The sequence below is a fragment of the Daphnia pulicaria genome, chromosome 4 (genome assembly GCF_021234035.1).
Source record: "Daphnia pulicaria isolate SC F1-1A chromosome 4, SC_F0-13Bv2, whole genome shotgun sequence".
NCBI lineage: Eukaryota > Metazoa > Arthropoda > Branchiopoda > Diplostraca > Daphniidae > Daphnia > Daphnia pulicaria.
The window spans coordinates 20,099,236-20,122,793 of NC_060916.1; the positions used below are offsets into that span (position 1 = coordinate 20,099,236).

Genomic DNA, 23,558 nt, shown 5'->3' on the forward strand with positions numbered 1-23,558 from the left:
CCATGTAAACAATACAAATACAACATCATCAGTTTTTTAGATCAGTTCCACCATTATTTGAGTTGTGATGTCTACTATTATACAATTCCTAAACTAGTCAGTACATTTTAAAACGACCACTTGGTGCTGTTGGTGGTCAAAAGATTTTTAAAAAGGTGCGCTCTGGTAAATAGTAAATAGTTCTTTAACTCGCGCTGTTGTCTCGCGATTCTTTTTTCTTTCGTTTTAAAGGGCTTTTCTGTTGTGCACTGTAGACTTTCTGAGCTTCTTCTTCTTTAAAGACAAGTTCTTTGCCAAAGATAATACGATTGCATTATTTTATAAGTAAAAAATAGAAAGCATGGCAAAAAAAAGAAACCATTTATAAAAATTAAAGGATACCCGCTCATTTTGTATCGAGCATTAGCTTTGAGAAACTGCCGCTACCTGGCGTTGTTGAACTAGTGAGCAAAATGGCGATCCCCAGCAGCAGTACAAAAACGTGTCTACTCTAGCAGTTGCGAAGGACAACGTTTTGTAAATTTCAAATAACGAAAAGTTTTTAATGAGTAAATCTTTTGAAAGTGGGAAAATAGATAAAAGGAAATCTAAATCAGGGAAGAATTCTTCCAGCCCAGTTATGGCTCCCGCTATTTTGGTAAATGGTAAAACGGAAAACAAAAACTCAAAACTATCTACCAAACAAAATATGAAGAAAATGGATCCTAAAAGTCCAGAACCGGAAGAAAAAAGAGGGCCCATCGACATTGCAGCTTTAAAGTTGCAACTCTCCTCTGAAGACCTTTTCATTTCTAGCTTATTGACCAATATTCCAACTCAGGGTGTTTCTACAGTACAAGATGTTGAAGGTGACGAGATCAGTGTTGACATCAGTTCTACAAAGCAAGTTGATGTGGGAAATCGTGCATGCAATCCAGAAGAATTAAAGGAGCGCCTTGCAGCCAAACTCTCACAATTCACAGGTGTTTATTTTTTAATGAATATTTATTATTTAACAATCAGTTTAATTAAGACTTGTTTTTCAGGGAAAAAAATGGATTTTTCTGACAAAAAAATGAAAACCAAACTCAAGAGAAAGTTAGATAAAATTGAGAAGAAAAAACTGAAAAGGAAAAATAACAAAATGAGATCCAAAATAGCTAAACTGGCACAAGCTACTAAAGCAGCAACAGCATCTTCAAATTTTCCATCTACAGAAACTGTCAAAACAGAAGTTCCTGAGCCAACAGTCACAAGTAGACCACCTAAGCCCATTTTCAACAGCGAAGGTCGCATGGTTTTCAGCAAATTTGATTTTGGTGAGCTGACTACTACATCACCTATCCTGAAAAAAACCACCTTAGATCCAAAAGCAGCAATGATTAAAATTAAGAAAACCAAAGAAAAGGTTAAATTCTTGGAGGCTAAAGGTGATATTGAAAAAGCAAGAAGTATTGAAGAACAACAAGCATGGGAAGGTGCTCTTCTAAGGGCTGAAGGTGTCAAGGTAAATGCTACTTACTAATATTCAACAGATAATTTGATGCTGAAACTGTTCTTTTGTGTTATTATAGGTGAAAGACAATGTGGAATTGCTCGCTAAATCTATTAAGAAAAAGGATAAAATTAAATTACAAAGTAAAAAGAAGTGGGGTGAACGCGTTGAAGCTCAGGAAAAGAAAAAGGAAGACGTACAGAAGAAAAGAAATGCCAACATCAAAAAGAAGAAGAACGAAAAGAAGGAACATAAATTGAATAAACTAGCGAAGAAAGGCAAATTTATCGTATGAATGACCCGACACCGATTCGTGGATGAGCTGACCTATGTCCTATCGTGTGCAAGCCGTGTCGTGATAGTTTTGTATAAAAATACACTGGCATGCCTTCCATGGTTGTGGACAAAATTTTGAAAAGATTGATAATTTTATTAAAAAAGATAACCAAAAAAACTTTTTCAGTGACGTGTATTCGGAAACTAGAAGTTATAGATTATAGATTAGGGTATAGGGTAATTTAAAAAGGTAATAAACTAGAATACCGATAGAGGCAATGCCAGTAAAAACGAATGTGATTTGTTGGTTTCGCCCCAATTACCCTTAGGATACCATGCCTTAAAGTAAAAATTACATCTAGGACTGTCACTCTCATGCACAACACAGTCTTAGAAAAGCGAACGCGTACGTCGGACAGGCTAATCATATGCACTCGACATGAAGGTAAGATTTTTCCCCTTTGTCGTAAAATGTGACCTTAAGTTAAACATTTCTACTGTTATTTAGATGTTCGCATACAAACTCGGCATTGCAATTTTATTTGCACTTATCATCGAGTTGGTGAGTAGTGCCCCCAGTCTTAACAAAAGTCCTAAAGGCTCTTCCGATTTGGTGATAGCTGCAAGTGATGATATTTCGAGTGAAGAAATTTCTGGAAGTTCGAATCACTTTTTGAACTCTACACGTAATCTTAAATTAGTAATTTCATTCGTAACCTTTAGTTAATATTGCAAACTGTGTGGTTGTTAGACTTGGATTCCCAAACAAACAGCAGCACAGTCAAAGCAGGGTCTAATAATGCTTCATCGACAACGAAACAGTCGGCAATAAAGTCGAAATCTTTCAACCTTACGATCACCAATACGTCATCAGTGTCGAATTTTACTGACAATGGTTCCCAATCAGCAGCTCATCTCATTGATTTATTGTCAGATTTTTTCTCTGGAATCTTTGATGTCTCCGAAAAATCTACGATTCATCACACGTCCACATCATCTCCCACTACTACCATTTCTTCCATTCGACAACCTCATGTTTTCCGGGAACATAATCGTCACTCGATTGACGATGATGATGATGATAGAAGATCTTCTATCAATCCATCTTTCCATCATTTTTTCTCACCTTCTCTTCGTGTATTTTTACCATTTGGCAGATTTTTCAGAAACTTGTAAGAAAACGGTCCCAAACTTTGATGTGGATTTCTAAATACTTTGTCATTCTTATTAATCAGTAGTGGTTATTTTGTTTTGAATACTAACTGAAAATCTTCTTTTTCGTTTTTGCTAGCTAATAACACAAAATGCTTTTGGCAACATGAAATCATCCCCTAGCAAAGTTAAACATAAGCTCTGCTTAAAAAGTACATCTGTAAAATCTGTATAAAGAACTTTTTTTTTATAATTCCGTCAAAATTGCTTCGACTTAAAGGAATAAAAGTTAACTCCTTTTCTGTAACTTATTGATAAATCATGAATGTGTGCGCAATTGCGCATCTACACATCAGGCGATCAGGTTTGTTTTTATTCTTTGTAAAAAACGGTAAAAAGTAAAAACAAAAAAAAATTAAGTAAAAATTGTACATAAAACCAGCAACGCTGGCAAGTTGGCTTGTTTTTTATGCAATGCTGTCTGCTGTAATTGTAAATGTAGAATGTAGAATGTACACTGTAGTGTAACTTCGGAGTTTGACAGTTTCCGAACTTTGGACATTGAATTTGGCGACCTTTGTTTGGACTTCGGACTTAAAGTGTGAAATAAAAAAAAGCAACCTCAGAATCGATAAGCGAATAGGACGAATCAAGCGGCAGGATTGATCTTCCATAGGCCTTACAGCATGTGGCTGGGCAGAAATAGAAGATTCAAATTGTTGGGTAATGAAATTAAGGTGTGTGAACTCTAATCACGTTACAAACATTTTTGTCGATCTAATTAAGGATTTGTTTACGTCATTATCTAATTCCTCATTGTAGGATTGTCGTTCTCCGTTTAACTACTATCGATTCTTAAGTAAAAAACAAGGCATTTTCAATTCCTGTAGTCTCGTTTTTACTATCCAGAAATAGTTGTTCTCATTTGGATCTGTAGCTGATTCATTGGGAAAGTTCCATCTTGCTACTGTAATGGCTGATAGATCCAAAAAGGTTATTCACAAAAGAAGATCCTATCCTATCCTACAAAGGTGATGACTTCTTTTTCAAAACTTAGAAAGTTGTGGACATTTACAGCACATTTACAGTTCCAAGTTGTTCTTCTATAGATCTAGCTTTGAGGTTTTAGTTTTAGGAAGCGAGGCTTTAATAACTGACGAGTAGATTAATTCCATTGGTCTTTTGGGCGATGTCCCATTCAAAGCTTTTATGTTCCCATCGGCGATTTCCGAAGAACCAATTCCGTGACCAACAAATAATGTCAATCTAAAAGTTTAGATTTGTTTTTTTGTTTTTTTTTCTTTTCTTTTCTTTTGCTTCGTCTTCACCAAAAGTTAAAAATGCTCTCCCAATTTTGATCGCACGGGCAATGCCTTTTGCCATATGACTATTAATCATGTGTATTTTCTCCAAATTTAGACAAATATTGATCTCTTTCATTGTTGACAATCGCTGAGAAGCTGTTGAACATTTTCTATTTGTCATGCATGAATGTCTAACATGAAATCGCATGAAATACTTTTTGTTTCATTTCATAGAGTTTTTCTTAATTATTGGTCGGTGTCATGGACCGACTCGTGTGTGAACTGCTTTTGGTGTTCAACGTTCCAAATGTTCCCTTTTTTGCAGTCACATCTTCATAGAGCCCGTGAATCGACAGCGCAATTTAATCAGATTAAGATGTTAACTTTTACTTTCAGTCTTTCGTAATGCTATTCGCCTGCTAGGTGCTAAAATTCTGTCCACCAGTGTCTTCGTTAAAGACGATATTGCGCCATTTCCCAAGAGACTTACCGCCCGACTTACCCGACTCGGCCGCGATTGAAGTAGTCTATGACTTAGATGTAGAAAAGTGCATGATCTGGGTTCCCTTCTTTTTTGTGGCTCCGTTTCCCTAACTAACCACTAACCAACGCCCGCCGGTGGTCACTCATCACTGTGAATACCAGGAGGAGCGGAGAGCTCTGGTCGAATGTGGGCTTGGAAGGCGCATGATCTGAGGAAAACTTTTGGAGGGTCACGAGTCTAACCCGGAAGCCTACCATGACTATATCTCCCCAGACCCTCGTAAAACTGATATCCAAAGTCGTAAAAATTCGATTTTTTTAAATAAAACAATCATTAGTGGTTGGTACTGGGTAGCAAAAAATCGATTTTTTTTTCAACTTCAAATTTCTTATTTGTACATTTTTCTTGTGAACTAAAACTAATTAAAATTTTTCTGAAAAAGTGGATTAGTTTTGGATATTTTGGCGGTATGGCGACCGTAGAACTCCACTGACATTAGAACCCCAATTTGTTTAAATAATTTTTTAAAATTTTCTATGTATGCGACAGTAGAACTACATCGACAGTAGAACTCCAAAGACATAAGAACTCCTTTATTATTAAAAATACCCGACAATAGAACTCCAGTGCCCGAGCCCGACAGCAGAACTCTACTAAGCGACAAGGAGTTCTTATGTCTTTGGAGTTCTACTGTCGTTGGAGTTCGATTGACGCATACAAAGAAATTTTTAAAAATTATTTAAAATATTAGGTTTCTACTGTCGGTGGAGTTCTACTGTCAGCAACCCAGGAAGCCAAAATGGCTACCTACCATTTTTTAAATTAATATCTCCTTAACTTCTATCAAATCCTTAACTATCTGTTGTGAACAGACTCTCTGTCTCTGTTTATTAAATTTAAGAAATTTATGTACATTCCTTAATGATGAAATAATACAAGGGGTTTTATATTAACATATCAAGTTTGTTTCATTTTAAACAATGTTTTGGCCCTACATATGTAGAAATTTGTAGCAAAAGCAATATGTTATGGAATTTGGGGAATAGGTTCATAAGTGTGTTAAGAGAAAATAGGGATTAATTATTAGAGCTTTAGCCCTTTATACCTACCTAACTACCTTGTCAATATTCACTAACAACAAACATCAACATCATTATTCGCCTACAAATAAAACATGGCACTCCAGGTACAAAAAAAAACTTCATCGTGCTCACCTTCGCCAACCCATCTAAGTCCCGGAAACAATTGAATGTGTAAAATGAAATGACACATGACAGCTCCATCGCGCATGAGGTACAGCTACAAGTCGGCATAATTCGTCATCATCATCATCGTTCAAAAGATCGTCAGCTCATAGGGGGCTAAATTGCGTAATCCGATGTGGATGCCACCAGAGGCAGCCACTAGATTTCAAATCGTCTTAGCTCAGTGATAGGGTGTTAGCAAACCTTAAAGATCGATGGATTCGAGTAACTATTTAGGACATTTTTCTTGCACTTAAGTCTAAAACCACAAATTTTTTGGAAAGGATTTTTTAGACTTTGTTTGTAAATCGTTGAAATTTCATATATTCATCGTTTTCTGTTGTTTTTCTTTAAAACAGATAAAAGTTGCAGCAGCTAAATACATTGTACAAAACAGTCGGCCGATACACTTTCACATGGGAAATTTTTTTAGGATCAAGCGTCTTCGTCGTTACCCCGTTTATAAGCAGGTCCGAACTTCGCCATGTATTTCTTAATAAAATCCTTTGCTTTATGCTTGACACTGTCGTTTACCACTAAATCCTGAATGTTACGGCAGTGTTTGAGCTCCTTAGCCAATACAAAATGTGTCATCTAAAACATCCAAAGAAAGCATTATAGTCTCAACATCGAATCATGAAAAATTAAAAGTGAATACCTTCCGTGCCAAATGCTTGAAATCATCCGTGCAAGTTATACGTCCTAGTTTACAATCAGGTCGGCGATATGGATTGAGGATGTTCACGATATCAGATGAGATTTTCATGCGGAAAGCATCCTTAATTTTGCGCACTGTGTTGGCTGATACGTCACGATTTCTTTCTTGTTCACCAGCCTCGTCCTCACCTTCCCCTAAGAGCATGTAGTCATCCAATGACCCGTCCATCATGTACCTATCCACACTTAAATCATTCCCTTCACCATTGGCTGCAGCCTCCCCATCTTTATCTTCTAATCCAGCTGGCTCCAAGACGTCTTTCGTACTCGGAACTTTGATTTTTTTGCGCCCATCTCCCTTGAGCAAAGAACGCTTATATTTTTCTTTGGCTCTCTTTCTCATTTTTTCCTTCTCTTTTTCGTTTAACTTTCTCCTTTCTTTGTCTCTGTTCTTGGTCTTTTCTTCAGCCTTTGTTTCTTCAATCCAGAGACCCCGTTCACGAATACGAGCAAGTTTTTGGCGCAAAACTCGTTCCTTAAGCTCACGATATCTTTGAGCATCATCACTTCGTTCGAATTCACTACGAGGGCTTATGATTTTTTCGTGACAAAGGAGTTTTCTTCGGCGTTCTTTTTCTTGCTCTTTAGAATTTTCTAAAATGGGAGAATTTACCGGTTCGGTAATGGCGGTTGATGTGATGGGCTCAATTGCCTCTTCAACGTCTTCTTCCTCTTCGGAACTGAAATCGGGCGTATCAATTTCTGGTGCTGGAATTTCCCACTGGGGTAGTCGCAGACGTACGTGATAATAATAGATGCGACCACGTTCGTCAACGGAATGCCGCCAGAAACGAGGCAATTTAGATGACAAAAGAGAAGAATCCTGAAGATCACCAAGAGAAGAACCTGCGATGAGAGTATCATTTTCTAATGGGGACACGAGTGAAGCTGGAACATACGGGATTCCCGAGGCTTCATGTTTGCATAAGTCAAAGTCCATGATCAGAGGACCCATGACAGTGGGATTATAGCCTTTTGGTATGACTAGATGAAGGAGAGGAGGTTCATTTGGAATCTAAAACAATACGAATAACAGAAAGGCAATCTAATAATTGATGCTGAACAATTTTTAATACCTTTGCTTGATTAGTTGAACTGGATTCAGACAGTGGGGTAAGAGCAGAGAGATTAGCCGAAGATGAACCATGTTCATCGGAACACGGTTGCCAAACACCGAGAACAGGATCCCAAATAACTTGAGGTAATCCAATACTAAATCCAGGGCTGGCTGAATTGATGAAAGGGGTTGGTTCACAGTTAAGTGGAGTCATCTGTAAATAATATTCCCAATCAGACATTCGAACTTGCGCAAAAAATATAGTTATAATCTTACGGTTGGTTCGACGCCAAATGATAGACATTGTTCTAAATGTCTTCTCCAAACGTCTTCTTCCCGGCATCGCCTTACTCGCTGCTCTTCATCTTGTTGGGCAACTTTAAGCGCAAATAGTCTTCTCCGCTCCTCCTTAGAAATACTAAACCAAGAAAACAGATTCGAATGAATATGAGTATTAATTTAAGGGTATCATTTAATGTTCTTACTTGTCTTCCAATCGTGGGATCTTGCGATTTTCTCGATCAGGAGACTCCCTCAACCGTTTCGACTTGTCCCTATCCTTAGGATCTCGATAGCCCGAATCCATTCGGTGATGGTTGTTTGGTCGTCGATCATAGCTACTTTGCTTATTTGTTTGTTCTATAACGTCTGGAATCATATCCCACTCAAGATCAGCTTCACGTTCGTGCTCCTTCATTTTTTCAATTCGTTCTTTTTTGGGGATCCGGAAAACCTCTTTCAAGTTTGACCACGATTCAAGCAATTGAGAAGACATGGAAATGACCTGGGTGTAACGGAACAAACAAATTAGACACTGAATTTTTTTTATTTAAGATTGAAACAGTACCTGATTGGGGAGTTCTGTTTGATTCTCTGACGATTCTTCTATTTCAGTTGAGTTTTCCGTCTTTACCGTTTCCAACTGAGGCTCTACCGAGATGGTCCATTTTTCAACAATTGATATCAACTTACTGTCCAACAGCATGGTTTTATTAGGCACTGGAAGGCTAGATAACGTAGACAATAGATCAATCTTGAACTGAACATTTTCAGAACTTTGGCCAAAGGAGGAAGCGTCAACCATCCAACCCCAGAGCAACTTGAGACCATGATAGTCCAAAAACAATCGCCTAGGAAAAATAAATTCTATTAATAACACGACTAGAACATAGGAGAACTAGCTTAAAATTACCGGCATGCTTGCTCTGCATTACGCAATACTGTGAGGATGTTCCTCCGAGCTTCAAAATCTTCGGCTCGTACCATTAGACGTGAAAGATTAAGAGTTTCGGTGCGATTTTTCACTCCTAACGTAACCAATCTTTCAATTTCACTTTCCAGATCAATGGTGTTGACCTCATCCCTAAATATTTGCAATGAAAACTGTTAAGAGTTTGAAAGATTCACAAATCATCTCAGTACAAACCTGAAAATACTTCGGCTTTTACGTTTTTCCCGATCTCGCTTTTCTTTTTTATCCCGATTCTTGTCTTCCTTTTCAGGATCTTCTCCTATCCAACCCCGACAGTTGGAAGATTCACAATAGCAACGCTGGGCCTCTTTACCATAGCGCTGGAATTGGTAGTCGAAAGTAACTTCGTCTCCTGATTTGAGACTTTTACGTGCAAAAAAGCCAACTCGGAGATCTCCATTTACAGTCCATTTTTGTGTTTCAGCATTTGGATCGCAGCTGTGATTAATAAATCGCGATACATTGCCCTGTTGTGTGGCATCAATGATGGCGTCCGACTTTAAAGCCATAAAATAGTAGTGCTTATTCTTTTCGCGGGCATAATCTTTAGCGCGGCGATGAAATTCTCGAGGATCAATCACTTCACCAACGTATTCAATAATGAAATCTCCTCTGTTCGATAAAAATTGAACGTTAGTTGAAACGAAAATGAACTCTCATATTAGTTTTAAGACTTACGGATCCATGTCCTGTAAAGCACGAAGTCCTACTCCTTTCTTCTCTGTGTTGAACACCTCGATTTTCCCATATTGTCTTTTCTGAAAACGTTTATTTGTGCACCGAGCTGCTAATTGGCAACGCGGACCGCTAAAAGTAGACAAAAGATTATTAAAAATCAAAGTTACCTTAAGAATAGAAATTTCTTTACTTACCATTCTATCATAAGGAGTCGATTGATGCAATCTTCTCCACAACCCAGTTCACCACGAGCGATTTCTTCTTTTGTAAGAGAACAATCACACAACATTCTCTTGACCTCTTTGCTGGTCTTTCTGCTCGTCAAATATTGATTCTCCTCTACGATTTCAAAAGACTTCAATCTCTCTTGAATAATTGCGACATTCTCGCTCAGCGCCATTCGGCTTTTTTCTTCCAATTGGTTCTCTCTATTATCAGACGGAACTGGAAGACTGCAACCCGTTTTTGGTGACATACTGAGTGGGCTGTTATTACAGCTACTCTGATCCGAATTCCCGTTGCGACCAACCACTTGCTCAAGTTCGCTAGTCCTTCGCCACCTTGATTTCACTTTAACAGGTTTAGGTGAGATGAGCACCGACTGGGTATCGAAGGCTTCATCGTCACCCCTTGGAGTGTTACCAGCTGAGGAGTTGTACAACTGATCGGTCGCACTGTCTTTCTCTTTCACGGTCAATCCCTGAGAAAAGTCTTCACGTTCACTGCTCGCCGAATCACTGGCATCAACATGATTAAGATCTTTGCCACACTCTGACCTCGGAGCCTCTGAAGTAATTTCACTATTGCAATTTTCAACAACATCCAAAAAAATCTGCGAACTGCTTGGAACAGAAGACGCAGGCTCGATTTGCATTGAATCATCTTCCATAACAATTTTCACATCCTCTTCATTAGGAATATGTTTTTGGTCAATTTCATTAGAACAAACCAATTCAACCGAGATCTCAGATGATTGAATGAACGCGTCATTATCTCCAACAGTGAGGTCTTGATCGTCAATTACAGCTGGTGCTATGTCGTGGGAAGTTGAAGATACTTCAACAATTTCATTCAGGTCGGCTTTAGTGTCGACCTCTTCTGTGATTTCTATATTTTCTTCGAGATTTTGGTTTGGCTTTTGTTGCCCTGTTTCAGACGTTTCTGAAACTAGGTTGTTAGAAGGTGAATGAACTTCATCTTCTCTGCTGCTCTTGTTACTTTCGTTGTCCACATCTGCAAGGCGATCCTCACAGGAAGAATCTATCTGTTGGATGGATTCTTCTAAGGTGGCCACTTCTTCGTCCTTGTCAGCATCGTTTTCGGTAGTACTATGCTGCTCGGGAAGGGATTTTTCTTGGGCAATCGTTTTAGCACTTTTTACGGCAGCCTTGCGTTGACGAGTAGGAAGAACTTTAGTAACTGGGCCCGGATCAAAATCAGCATCTGGTGCCCAACGGTTATTAGGTTTGATACGACGGCCACTTCTACTAACTTGATTCGACAGTTCGCTTGTGTTCACGGAAGAGGTCATGTGATTAGAAGAGCTCCTCCCTCTTCCTCTGCCCCTCCCATTCCCTCTTTTCCCTCGGCTAGCAACCGGTTTGGCAGAGTCCGCTTCAGCATTCTCGGCTTGAGTCAAATTTGACAAATATCGAAATTTTCCTACATGCTTAAGACTTGATACATGAAGGCCATTGCTAGAGGAGTCATTATCACTAGACAGCTTTCTACTCCGTTTTGACTTTCCTCTTCCTCTTTTACTAGTTCCACGAGATGATTTGGAAGGAGAAGAGGATTGATTGGAAGTTTCAGCAACGAATATGCCTTCTTCAGAAGCACTAAATTCTGGATCACTCATTTCCTGAAAAGAAAAAAGTTAAAACAAAATCACAAATTTGTAATGATATCATGGAGTCAATTGTTCTAGCTTTCCCAAACATGCTTACCAAATAAGAAAGCATTAAAAGCTTACTATGAAACACAAACTACTACAATTACAGTTAGAAAAATGAAAATTACCAGCGTAATTCCTTAGAGTAATTCTTGTTAACTTATGTTTGCATATGCACTGGTGAGTTGTGACATATACAAATTTGGTCTTAGAGAATATGTTCACACTAGAAGTTAGATGATGAGAAATACCTTGATTAAAACCAACCAGATTTTAATAATATATATCAACTTAAAATATACCTAAAGTCAAATACATGAGGGGAAATATTCCACAATCATTTCATTTCAACGTTACAACTCTTTGCCTCACCATCAGTTCACAGAATTTCAGACCTGTACACTTAAGAAGAAAATATCATACAAATGGCAAAATATCACTTTTCAATACTAAACAAATGGCCAATAAGTTTCTTCCTAATGTAATTTAACAGCTTTGAGGTAAGCTCCTGAGCTTCAAGTGTCACCCACTCCCCAACACAACCCAGTCCAAAGATACAAAGCATTCTTTACGATCGTTTCGAAAACTTACCACAAGCCACAATAATTGTAAATAGTCAGATTGGTGAAATAAGAGCCAATTAAACAGAGTTTTTCTAATTTAAAACCGCGTCCATTCCACATTTATAACATATCCTCGACTTTTCAGTGCCGAACTGACGACAGACACTAGTTTCGTCTTTTGCCCACATGGCGTTGGCGTCGCCTGAACGGCATTTACGATGCTTGTCATTGCCTATGCTCCGGCTGGCTTTTTATGCGATGCGACGACCTTTAAAGCTGAATAAAAAAATCAAAAAAAATCTAACAAATTTTGTTATAATTAAACTACATGGTGTATTGTCAAACCATTCGATTCATTCAAAATCCAGGAGTAGGCTAGATAAGGGAATAGTGGAGCGAAAGAAAGTATTGAACTAAATCGAAGTTCATCAAATATCCACCGAATGGCGAATAATCTCCAAGCCATGAGATGTCGAATTCAAGAATTCTAAATCTTTTCCGTCACAAATGGGTGGGTTAACGCTTGGTGGATCGTTAATCGTTTAGTTGGATCGAGCATTAGAAATTTGTCTAGCATATCCCGTAATTGCAGGACTTTTCGGTATTGGTCGTCAGGTAAATGTTGACCCCCGATTAATTCATTTTGCAAATCACGTATTGGATTTACTGTAGACATAATAACTACTTTCTCCTACAAAATGCAATTAAAGAGAAATGAGTGAAAAAGGTATAAAGCAATAATGAGAATTTTTTTTTCATTTTAATAAAATTAAAAATACCCTTTCTGTCAGCTTATCCACCTCGCGGGATAGAAAATTAAAACTGGAATCGAAGTGCTGATCTTTAAAGGCTCCTTTTCTGATCAATTTGTTAGGAAATTTCCCTTTTAAATCCATGAACAGCTTCAGCATCTAACAAATTAAATGTACACAAAAACACATACATCTTGAAACACTGAACAAACCAATCAAACATCAGAAAGTTCATTAAATTTTTACCTGGTTGTTTGAATTACCAGGAAACAAGATTTTACCAGTGTACAACTCATATATGGTGCAAGCCAAAGACCAGACATCAACGCCATAATCATATGGCATTCCTAAAACTACAGGTAGAAATAGTGAGTATTGTAGAGTTCCTTTGAAAATTGTAACCGGGGATTTAATCTACTACTTACTAATCTCAGGAGATCGATAAAAACGGCTGACTAAATAAGGCGTGATTTCATTTTCGGCAACGTGAGATGCTGATCCGAAATCACCTAACTTCAACATTACTTTATTTTCATGAACCTGTGAAACAACGAAATCTTTACAACTTATTTTAAATTCCTAAATGTATTCCATGGCGATTAACCAAAGGAATGTAAAAATTGGAGTTTTAATGTTTTTGAGGATTTAAGTGAGGCTTACTAAAATATTATCTGGTTTGATATCAGCATGCAGAATATTGACTTTTTTAAGAAGCCGAAGCGCTAGGAAAAGTTGCTGACTGTAAGATCGGACGGCTTTGATATTGAGCCCGACATCTTTGCCGTATTTTTTCAAAACCTTCGGAGAAAAGAAAGCATTATGAAATATAAATCAATATAGATATAAATTTATAGTGATGTCACCTCTCTCAGATTCATAGCTAACGGCTCAAAGACCAAGCATAAATGCTGTTTATGGAAAAAGTGTCGAAAAAGTCGAACGCAATGATGTTTGTCTTCCGAATCGGCATCGTTGAGCTTTCGCAAAATCTCCAGTTCTTTGAGCCCAGTTTTATGCCTGAAAAGAACAAAAGAGGATTGCTTTAAATTTGTGTCCACTTAAAAAAATTGGCATCATCTCTCGCCATCATAAGGGAAAAGATATCCGGCGAAAGCCCGTTGATGACAAGGCACATAGTTCACAGCATTACGTAAACAGTTCGATCCAAACAGATTAATACCCAACTGATTGGGCTGCCCGATCGGTTCATCCACTGTAAATCAAGAACAGCTATAAAGGCGAACTGATAAGCATGCATAAAACTCAATGAAAACTATGTGCATTGACAACTGGATACTTCCTTGGGAATATACGCAACTGATGAACACTCACATGATCTCATTGTTGCGAATAATCTTGATTGCCACTTCTTGGCCAGCTCGAAGTTGATCTCTTGCACGAATTACATTCGAAAATACACCTTGGCCCGTGTAACCATATACAGAGTATCGCCCATCCAAAGTCTCTCCTATGCAAACTCTGTAATAACCTTCGGCGTCGTCCCAGTTGTCAGTTAGATTAGGGTTGTCTGACACGCGTTTCATTTGTTCCATAGCGGTAGCAGGACTCTGTTAAATGTACATAGAAAATGGTTTCCAACTGCTATTAAAATTGTTCAAACATGACTTCGAATGACAAATGGTGCATCAGTGTGCTCATACAAGAGGAAGCTAAGATGCCGAAGTGTTGCTTTCAACGACGTCGCCAAAGGAGCAGTCGGACACGGCTTCTTCTATTGATCTACGATAATCTCAATGCCATCAGCTTAAACATTTTTCTAACAAAATAGTAGGCTCATAAAATAAATTACGAAGATACGCAAGTAATATTCGGCACTAACTGAAATTACTTGTGAGTAGACTGGATTGAATATGGGCACACTAGAAAAAAAATAATGAAATAGAAACTCACACTGTACTCTTCCGCAAACATATCAGCTTCCGGAGCGAACATGTCTCTCTTTTTAGCACGCTTCTCTTCCTCAAGCTTCGCTTCCCTGGTATCCGTTTGACTGTCAGTTTTTCCAGATGGTTCACCACTGATAGAATCTTTCTGCCTATCCACATCACTAAAGCTGCTTTTTGTCACGATGATAGGAGAATCAAACGACATGTTAGGAGTGCTCATCATAGAATCTTCTCCGCCTTCGTTTAGCACTTCTTTGAAAGGTGACGATGTTCCAGATACGTAGCCCTCTACATTCCAAGACTGGCTGGAGTCTTCTGAAGGAGCTCCCAGTTTCTGTGATAAATGTAGGTAGAAAAAAATGTTTACTGCCAATAGGTTCTTTGTTTAAAATATTCAGAATTTGCATTACCTTAAGCAACTCCTCCCTCTGTTTACGGCGTTGCTCAATAATCTTATCCTCGTCTTCTTCTTCATCCTCAAATTCAATATCCAGTGGACTAATAAATACGCAACAGAAATTAGGAACAATTAACAGCTGAAAAATCTACATAAACGCTAATCAAATTTCTTACACATCTTCCGATGATGACTCGTTTGGCTTGCTAGATTCTCCATTCTTCGTAGAACGCCTTTGATCTTCTTTACCTGGCCGATCTCTGTGATCATCTCTTCTCGGCCTATCTCTGTTCCAGTCTCTATTACGATCTCTTTCACGATCTTGTTCATTTTCTCTAGTTTGGCGATCTCGTCTGTCTGGTTCACGACCTCTGTCACGATCACGCATTCTTCGATCTCGGTCTTCTCTCTCGCGCTTCGACCGCATATCTCTGTCTCTTCTATCTCGTCTCTCTTTAGATCGGTCTCTTCTTTCGCGCTCGACTCTTTCCCTTCTTTCTCTTTCCTCTCGTTCACGTTGATCTTTCCTTTCTCTTTCCTCGCGCTCACGTTGTCGATCTCGCTGTTCTCTCTTTTCTCGTTCTTTTTCTCTTTCTTTCTCCTTTTCTCTATCCCTTTCTCGTCCAGGATCTCTTTCTTTTTCTCGATCTCGTTCTTTTCCTTTTTCTCTTTCACGGTCCCGTCCAGGTTCTCGTTCTTTTTCTCTACTGCGTTCTGGCTCTGACTCCCTTTCTCTTATCCGTTCTTTATCCCGAATTAAGCGAGATTCCTTATTTCGCGTTTCGGTTAAAACTTCGATTTCTTTCAATTTGTCTCGTAGTTTTTCAGTAGTTTTTACTTCGATCGTTTTGGTTTCGGTGTCAGAGCAAGAAGAATCGTAAGCACCAAGTCTAGCTTGCAGCAGCTCCTGTAAAAAAAAGTTCAATATTGTTAATGCTTACAAAATAATGTTATGAGATGAAAAACCTTTTGTTTCATTAGTTCTTCCAGATTCAATTCTTCTTCCAAATCTACAAGGGTAATTTCTTGAGATTTTCCATTTTCCACTCCATTTTTCAGAGTTTTCCTTGCTTTTGCAGGTTCAGTTTCCACATCAGATTCTCCCTTTTTTATCTTTTTCTTTTTCTTCCTTTTTTGTTCATCATTTTCAGATTCATCTGAACTTTGATCCCTCTTCTGTTTACGTTTCTTTTTCCTGAAAGGTAGAAAATTGGGATTGCAACATTCATTTCGTCAACACAAAACAATATCATAATTTATGTGATTTGTATATCTATAATACATACACGGGAAAAGTTTGAATTTTTTGAAACTTGGAAACTTACTTTGGCTTTTCATCTTTTTTCTTGTGTTTGTGAGTCTTCTTTAATTTAGTTTTTTTGTGCTTGCTTTTGGTTTCGTCTTCTTCTTTTCCTTCATTTTCATTCTTGGCTACCAGCATGTCGACGTCGCTCAACTCCGGTGTGCTTAAAAAGAATTCAAACTAATTTAGTTTATGATCATGTGAATATGAATACCATAAGCTTACCTCATATTGCTGTATTTTGGAACTAAAGGAATTGCACGCGTTGATCTAAATAATACACAACAACCTATTGAATACCAACACAGTGATGATTTTGTCGACAAATTTCGACAAATTTTGACAGACTAACAAACTAGCGAACAGCAGGGTTGTCAAACACTTGTAAATTATTTTCCAATTTAAACATAGAAAGCATTTGTTTTAATTTAGTCCTTATATTTATGTTAACTGGGTGATTTTTTATTACATTTTAATTTTAAAAACATGAAATATAGAATAAAACGAAATAAATTTATGACTGTTGTTCTTTTTTTTATTATAAACTAAATCAAAATTCGGAAAAAGAGGATGGTTCTCATGAAATACAGACAAAAAAATTCGTGCATTTTTGTCTGCTACTTTACCTAATCGAGATTCTAGAAGAAGAGAAGACTGACTCACAAATCTTAGGGACTGAGTTTGCGGTTAACGTAATAGACGAAACTTAATCTATGGAGATTAATCTACAAAATGTCAGGATTTTCTGATGCCGCACTAGAGAAAAAATTAGCCGAACTAAACAACTCTCAACAAAGTATTCAAACATTGTCTTTGTGGTTAATCCACCACCGTAAACACCATGCTAGTATCGTCAAAATTTGGTTAAAGGAATTCACGAAAGGTAGTAAAAAAAATTCCTAAATCCACATTTCCAATTAAATTCCAGCATTTCTATTTCTTAGCCAAGGACAGTCGAAAACTCACTTTCATCTATCTTGTCAACGATGTCATCCAGAACAGCAGAAAGAAAGGTCCAGAATTTAGAGATCACTTTGGTCCAATTCTTGCTCCAGCCCTTAAATTGATGGGTCAAGCTGTCAATGATGAAAACACTCAGAAAAGACTAGAACGAATTCTCAATATTTGGGGAGACAGAAACATGTTTGATTCCAAACAGATTGCTGAATTCAGAAAATCATTAGGTATAAGCTATAGAAATAATTTTCATTACGTAATTTTAAATGATACCTTCATGCAGAATCATGTCTCAAGAGAAGATTTGACAATGGAGAACCCCCTGTCAAAATATCAAGAAGAGATAGGGGTGAGAGCCGCGAAATGTTAGAAAATGTCAAAGAAAACAAAGAGCAAGAAGATCCTGATAAAACTAAGAAAGAACGAAGAAAATCAGAATGTAATGAAGTGATACAGTTTGATAAGGAAGGAAAGAAAGAAGTCCACATAACTTTGTCTCCAAAACTACCTGCTAATGATGCTCCAGAACCTGAAGAACTTGTTAAAGCACTTCAGACCCTTGAAAATGCAGCATCAAGTGATGGTATTGTCAGGAAAAAAATTACTGAATTGCCTCCTGAAGTATCAGATGTCAGTTTGCTTTCAAAAATCTCAGGTAATTCTTCCAAGAAATTTCGTGTGTGGCAATGCCAAAATCTATTTTTATTCAGATCAAGCTCAAGCAGAAATGTTAACTGGTAAAGTAAACGAAGCAGTTGAGTTACTTAATGACTACAATGGCCGATTGTTGAAGGAGATGGAGGATCGAAAAACGGTAACTAAAATGCTGCATGATTTCACGGCAGCACAGAAAGAACTTTTAGTTCAAGCTGAAGAAAGACTTCAGGTAGGGGATGTGACCTAACACACATCTTTGTTTTTTTACTTTAGTTTGGCATTGATAACATAATAAACTAAATTAATTTATACCTTTTTCAGGAGTATAAAGAGAAATTATCCAAAGTATACCAAGTTCGCGAAGAATTGCGTTCTCACGTTTCCAGTCTACCAGATCTTTCGCAGCTACCCGACGTCTCGGCTGTTCCACTACCCTCAGCGGGTGACCTTTTCAGTCTGCGTTGACTTAATTTTTTTTTCTTTTCTTTCAAGCAATTGCTTGAATTCATATTTAATGCATCTGGCGAAGACTTTTGTTTCAGCGTTCAAAACCCGACTGTAGTTAAGTGTTGAGATTCGATTGGTGAAAGCAAATTTCTTTTTGAACGTAAATTTTGATCGTCACTCTCCCATTCTATCTCAACCATTGATTGCTGCCTACTATTATATATTTGGAGACTCTTGAATTTTTTACATGATGATCTCCGTTCGAGGTAAAATCCTAAATTGCCAACGTTTAGTTCGCTCTGCTAAGGCTATATTGTATGTTGTACAACGTCAAGCATAAATAAAAACTAAACTAGTGTAATCTCGGTTATTTTTATTTACATAATTTAGTGTAATTTTTTCGACGTCGTTATGAGAAAAATTAATAACAAGTACGCAAAAGCATATTGAGTGTGGATAAATACTTAAAGGCAAGTAACAATCTCGTTAATCTCACAAAACATGAACACATTCTATGATTCTATACAAAAAGAACGGGGAAATTAATCATCATTTTAAAGCTGGCAACGAATAGATGGAGAAATAACGAGTAGATGATGGAGAAAAGGACGGGATTCAAACACAACCAATTTCTAATTACCAAATCCATCGCGTGGTATTTTTTTAAATAGTCGAACCAATAAGATTTTTACCACAATCTATGATGGCCAAATTTGGATGCAGTATCTGTAGCGAACGGTTTGGGTTGATGTTGAACTGAGATTTGGGCAGTAGGCGATGTGTTGACATTAACTAATGAATTTGTTCGCCAAAGATCATTTTGATTGCTTATTGTTTCATCATACAAGCATTCGGTAACAGATTGTTTTCCGCGAGTTCCAAAGTTGATACTCTGCTCGGTAGCTGCATTTAGTGCCATCATACTGTTACACCGGCTAGGTAGGGAACTATCATTACAAAGTTTTTGATACATTAACAAATGATTTTTCGTTTTCTAATGGCTTCTCTAATAAATACCTTGAGTTTTTGCGGCCAGCCGATGGGTTACTTGATGCTTGGTGATCATCATTATCAAAGAATCCTTCATAAATAACAAAGTTGTTTACTTGGGGAATGAAATTCTTAAGGCCATAATGCTTTTGAAGAAATCCAAGAAATTTTTCTGACGGGCGGTCGATTGCAATTTTATGAACATGCAGCTTTTCATCCTAGAAGTTTACTCAAATGCATAAGAAAGCAATAACAAATTTAAATTATCACCATACGTACCTCTAAAAAATGAGCAAACAATAGTTTTCCAAGTCCCTTTCTCTGGCAAGACTCATGGATATAGAAGTCTAGAACACAAAGTGGATCAAGTTCATTTTGAAATCCTTTCTTGTCCAGTAGAAAAAGTTTTTTAGGTCCAATTTTAAGCATGCCCAAAATAGCTCCATTGCCTCTGTAAAAGAATATGTAAGATGTGGTTCATTTCATACAAATTAGGATCAGATTGTTGATTGATGGATGTATACTTGTTGGCAGATGCATCTGTCATAATGTATAGAGTTTGATTGGAATTCACAAATGAGTGTGCTATAGTTACTGGCCTATGAAGATTCTGAGCTACACGAGAAGCCTCACCAACATAATCCACCACTTTCCAAAGCTCAGGGTCACACCTTTTTAATCAAGAAATGACTCATTAGCGATTACAATAAGAAAAAAAATTCGCACTTGTGCAGATGAAACAACTTGTTGATGCGTAAAATCTTAAAGAACACGTAATGAATTAGCAAATTTACCTGGCGATATCTTGTCCACGGAATTTAGTAATTGGATTCTGAAAGAACCTGTTGATGTTTAAGTGGAATTCCATACCAAAAATAATTTTTTTTTTCTCTGAAACTATACTAAAAAAGGTGTGTAACGCAAGGTGAATGTGAAAGCAACTGTGAGGGTCTGAGGGATCGGCTACTCTGGGGCTCTGGCTAACTGAGTAACTGCAAAGAAGAATCTCCAATTTTTCGTCTGCTTGCTTCAGTGAGCATAGGCCGGAAGCCCAAAACAGATGACGTTCGGTCTTGGTACGCAAGGCATGATGACCCATTTCAAAATAATAACAACATCTTTTCTTCGTCGTCCAGCCCTGTTTTTCAAGAGGTTTAATTCTAGCGCAATAAGTATAATATCATTTGTTTTCCAATATCCTTCGACAATATTAATTCGTTGCTTTCCACTTCCACCTTTTTTTAAGGTGAATCTAATAATGCTTTGGTGTTAAAAAATAAGATTGGAGCGGTCGCCACGATTGGTATTAATCGGCCAACCAAACGTAATTGTGTCAATTATGCCACCGCTGAACAATTAGTCCAAGCTTTCGAAGAGTTTGATCAAGATGAATCAGTCTGTGCTATTGTACTTCATGGGATAGGAGGAAACTTTTGTGCAGGGTATGATTTGCAGGAATTAAGCACAGGCAATGCTAGCATTGTTCCAGAAAAAAGAGGCCCCATGGTATGTAAATATTATTTTGAATGCTAGACAGTTAAAATAATTTAGTTCCCCATTGTTCAGGGTCCTTCTCAAATGTTGACAAAAAAGCCTCTAATTGCAGCTGTTAGTGGATATGCTGTTGCTGGAGGATTCGAACTGGCTTTATTGTGTGACATGAGGGTAGTGGAGGACACAGCCGTGATGGGTGTATTCTGTAGAAGATTTGGTGAATACTTTTCTAACAATTCAAGGTACATAATAAACCCATTGGATAACACTTATTGACACTTTTGTGATTGCAGGAGTCCCCTTAATTGATGGTGGAACAGTAAGGTTACCAGCATTAATTGGATTGTCTAGAGCAATGGATCTCATTTTGACAGGAAGGCCAATTAAAGCTAAAGAGGCACTTGAGTGGGGATTGGCCAACCGAGTTGTTTCTTGCGGAACGGGTGAATTTCCAAGATAACATAAATTCCACAAAAGCAGAAAGGCGTTTAATGAATTTTACGATCAATAACCGGATTTTTTTTTTTTTTTTTTTTTTATATATAGCCCTTGGTCAGGCCGTCAATTTAGCAGATTCATTAAAAAATTTCCCCCAAAAATGTATGCAAGCAGATCGTCAGTCAGCTTATTATGCCACTTACTCAGCCAAGTCTTTAGAAGACGCACTACAATACGAATTTGATAACGGGTTTCCCGTTCTAGAAATGGTAATCCAACCTCTAATTTTATCCCCCCAATCAAAGTATATTGACCTCTTTTGATGTTTGAAGGAATCCATCCATGGAGCCCGAAAGTTTGTTGACGGTGTTGGGCACCACGGAAAGTTTCAGCTGAACGGATCGTCAGAATCGAAAAAATAAAACAGCTGACTATCAAAAATCACGCAGAAAAACAATTTTACTTTTATTATTGATACTTATATTACACGAAAGCAAAAAAAAAAGCGAAATGACTTTTTTCTTGTGAATTTCTACCGCAACGCTATTGCAATGTAAACAACCCCTTTTTATATCATCAAAGTCCCGTACTAGAAGAAAACAAAGCGTGTGCCAATTTCTCCGCCTTTATTTATTTTTCACATTTGCTTTTTTTCAATTAGAAATTGGGAAACGAAAAAGAAGAAAGTAACAGTCAGACCAGACGGTCAGCTGGTGAGAAGGTTGGCGCTTGGCGGCACTAATAGCCCCCTCAGTCCCTAGCCCAACTATAATGATTAACTGATACCGTTAGACAATCCTTCGTGGACTTCCGCTCGGACCACAAGCTGGTTATCTTTTCAGCCAAAACGAGTAGTATGACGAGGAGGACCTATAGTTGTGTTCTAGTAAAAACTAGCCGCCAGGGCGAATTTCTATTCTTTTGTTTCTGCATTGTTTTTATTCTTCTATTCTCGATACGACTATTTGTTTTTAAAAAATAGAATTTTTAAGTTTTTGTTTTTGCAAGGGCGTTGACGAACAGTTGATCCCGTTGCTAAACTCATGCGAATCAGACCAAGAAAAATATTAACAATGAAACAATCAAAACAAGTCGGCCAATATTTAGCGTCTCATTCAACATAGAAATAAAAAGTGCGACATTGTTTCGTGTTATGTGAACTTGAAGTCCTTCATCCGGTAGGAGACGGGAAGTCGGTTGATTATTAGTTAAGCCTTGTCTAGCGATTAGGAGAAAGTTTTTCTCACACGGAGGCCTTTGAGGTTTTTATTTTTTTCACTTGTGTATGTGTAAGACGGTAGGATACGTATAATTCTATGAGAACTGATCGTGGCTGGACTTTTAAAACAAAATTTTCAAACGAAAAAAAAAAAAAACTGGTCAGAAAACGAGAAAAAGGGAAACTCGGACAGAATTGTTGGTAAAGCGGGAAATAAAACACGCAATGTCAAGGCTAACAGAGAAGAAACAAAAGCTAACAAAAGAAGATAAATAACAGATGCCTCGGGTCTTCCTCAATTGGATTTGGTTGTATAAGCCTCAAAAGCCTCCTCTCAAAAAGTCTTTATTTATTTCGACCGAATGTTTATTCCTCCAACCAGTTTTCCAACTTTCCATGTCAAAGATATACGTCCGTAGCTACGGTTGGATGGCTGTGCTCATTATTCACCTGTATGAGGAAAGCCCAAGACGGATAGAACACGAACCGCCGACTGTGTTCGTCTTTTTTCCCATTCGACTTGGGACAGCAGACCTAATCTTCGCTGATCGATGGATCGACGGTGACCGCACACCAACAGCGCTCCAGGTCACATCTGCGCCGGCCGGCCTCCCCCCTATACACAGTGAGACGCTGACCGCGTTTGCGAATTCAAATGATGATCTCATCATGGCTGGCCTACCCCCAGAAGGCGGTATTTATTTTTGATCACGAAAGACACCGCGAGGTTGATGATGATTCCCTCACACATTCACACATTCATACACAAAATGTTGTTATTTTTATTTTTTTATTTTTTGACAGATCTCCGTTTGGTCTCGATAGTTTTCTCGAAAGTGGGACTGTTAGCTCTTTAACCTATTTCTCTTTTCTCTCCTTACCGGCACTTGTTGTGTTGGTAGGTT

The 23,558-nt window shown here is 37.8% G+C and overlaps 6 protein-coding genes across 7 annotated transcripts; 3 read left to right on the forward strand and 3 right to left on the reverse strand.

Annotated features, from left to right (window-relative positions):
• The first annotated feature begins 432 nt into the window (after positions 1–432).
• On the forward strand, positions 433–3,024 carry LOC124335769 (surfeit locus protein 6 homolog). Its single transcript, XM_046789216.1, has 5 exons — positions 433–962; positions 1,026–1,486; positions 1,554–2,195; positions 2,259–2,436; positions 2,502–3,024. The coding sequence occupies exons 1-3, from the start codon at positions 545–547 to the stop codon at positions 1,767–1,769; spliced, it is 1,095 nt and encodes a 364-aa protein (XP_046645172.1). The 5' UTR covers positions 433–544; the 3' UTR covers positions 1,770–2,195; positions 2,259–2,436; positions 2,502–3,024.
• Positions 3,025–6,242: 3,218 nt separating this feature from the next.
• Positions 6,243–12,546, reverse strand: LOC124336714 (probable histone-lysine N-methyltransferase CG1716). Of its 2 annotated transcripts, XM_046790494.1 has the most exons (14): positions 12,438–12,546; positions 12,121–12,368; positions 11,832–11,931; positions 11,658–11,755; positions 9,833–11,499; positions 9,639–9,767; positions 9,135–9,572; positions 8,901–9,071; positions 8,556–8,838; positions 8,194–8,492; positions 7,985–8,126; positions 7,728–7,922; positions 6,593–7,666; positions 6,243–6,528 (listed from the first exon to the last, which is right to left on the reverse strand). In XM_046790494.1, the coding sequence occupies exons 5-14, from the start codon at positions 11,494–11,496 to the stop codon at positions 6,370–6,372; spliced, it is 4,554 nt and encodes a 1,517-aa protein (XP_046646450.1). In that variant the 5' UTR covers positions 11,497–11,499; positions 11,658–11,755; positions 11,832–11,931; positions 12,121–12,368; positions 12,438–12,546; the 3' UTR covers positions 6,243–6,369. The 2 variants fall into 2 exon arrangements, with proteins under 2 accessions (XP_046646450.1, XP_046646449.1); XM_046790493.1 differs by lacking the exons at positions 11,658–11,755; positions 11,832–11,931.
• On the reverse strand, positions 12,411–16,834 carry LOC124336715 (serine/threonine-protein kinase prp4-like). Its single transcript, XM_046790496.1, has 13 exons — positions 16,677–16,834; positions 16,474–16,614; positions 16,115–16,343; positions 15,325–16,055; positions 15,162–15,249; positions 14,756–15,085; positions 14,177–14,412; positions 13,708–13,861; positions 13,505–13,642; positions 13,270–13,384; positions 13,091–13,197; positions 12,872–13,003; positions 12,411–12,783 (listed from the first exon to the last, which is right to left on the reverse strand). The coding sequence occupies exons 1-13, from the start codon at positions 16,679–16,681 to the stop codon at positions 12,580–12,582; spliced, it is 2,610 nt and encodes an 869-aa protein (XP_046646452.1). The 5' UTR covers positions 16,682–16,834; the 3' UTR covers positions 12,411–12,579.
• Positions 16,835–17,040: 206 nt separating this feature from the next.
• On the forward strand, positions 17,041–18,873 carry LOC124336717 (regulation of nuclear pre-mRNA domain-containing protein 1B-like). The gene is made up of 5 exons (XM_046790498.1): positions 17,041–17,334; positions 17,396–17,635; positions 17,692–18,063; positions 18,119–18,294; positions 18,387–18,873. The coding sequence occupies exons 1-5, from the start codon at positions 17,184–17,186 to the stop codon at positions 18,528–18,530; spliced, it is 1,083 nt and encodes a 360-aa protein (XP_046646454.1). The 5' UTR covers positions 17,041–17,183; the 3' UTR covers positions 18,531–18,873.
• Positions 18,871–20,601, reverse strand: LOC124336719 (alpha-tubulin N-acetyltransferase-like). The gene is made up of 5 exons (XM_046790500.1): positions 20,297–20,601; positions 20,027–20,173; positions 19,782–19,953; positions 19,530–19,720; positions 18,871–19,459 (listed from the first exon to the last, which is right to left on the reverse strand). Exons 1-5 carry the CDS (start codon positions 20,599–20,601, stop codon positions 19,201–19,203), a joined length of 1,074 nt encoding a protein of 357 aa, XP_046646456.1. The 3' UTR covers positions 18,871–19,200.
• LOC124336718 (carnitinyl-CoA dehydratase-like) lies at positions 20,548–22,052 on the forward strand. The gene is made up of 6 exons (XM_046790499.1): positions 20,548–20,674; positions 20,749–21,008; positions 21,069–21,213; positions 21,290–21,439; positions 21,543–21,703; positions 21,767–22,052. Exons 1-6 carry the CDS (start codon positions 20,563–20,565, stop codon positions 21,854–21,856), a joined length of 918 nt encoding a protein of 305 aa, XP_046646455.1. The 5' UTR covers positions 20,548–20,562; the 3' UTR covers positions 21,857–22,052.
• Positions 22,053–23,558: the final 1,506 nt, after the last annotated feature.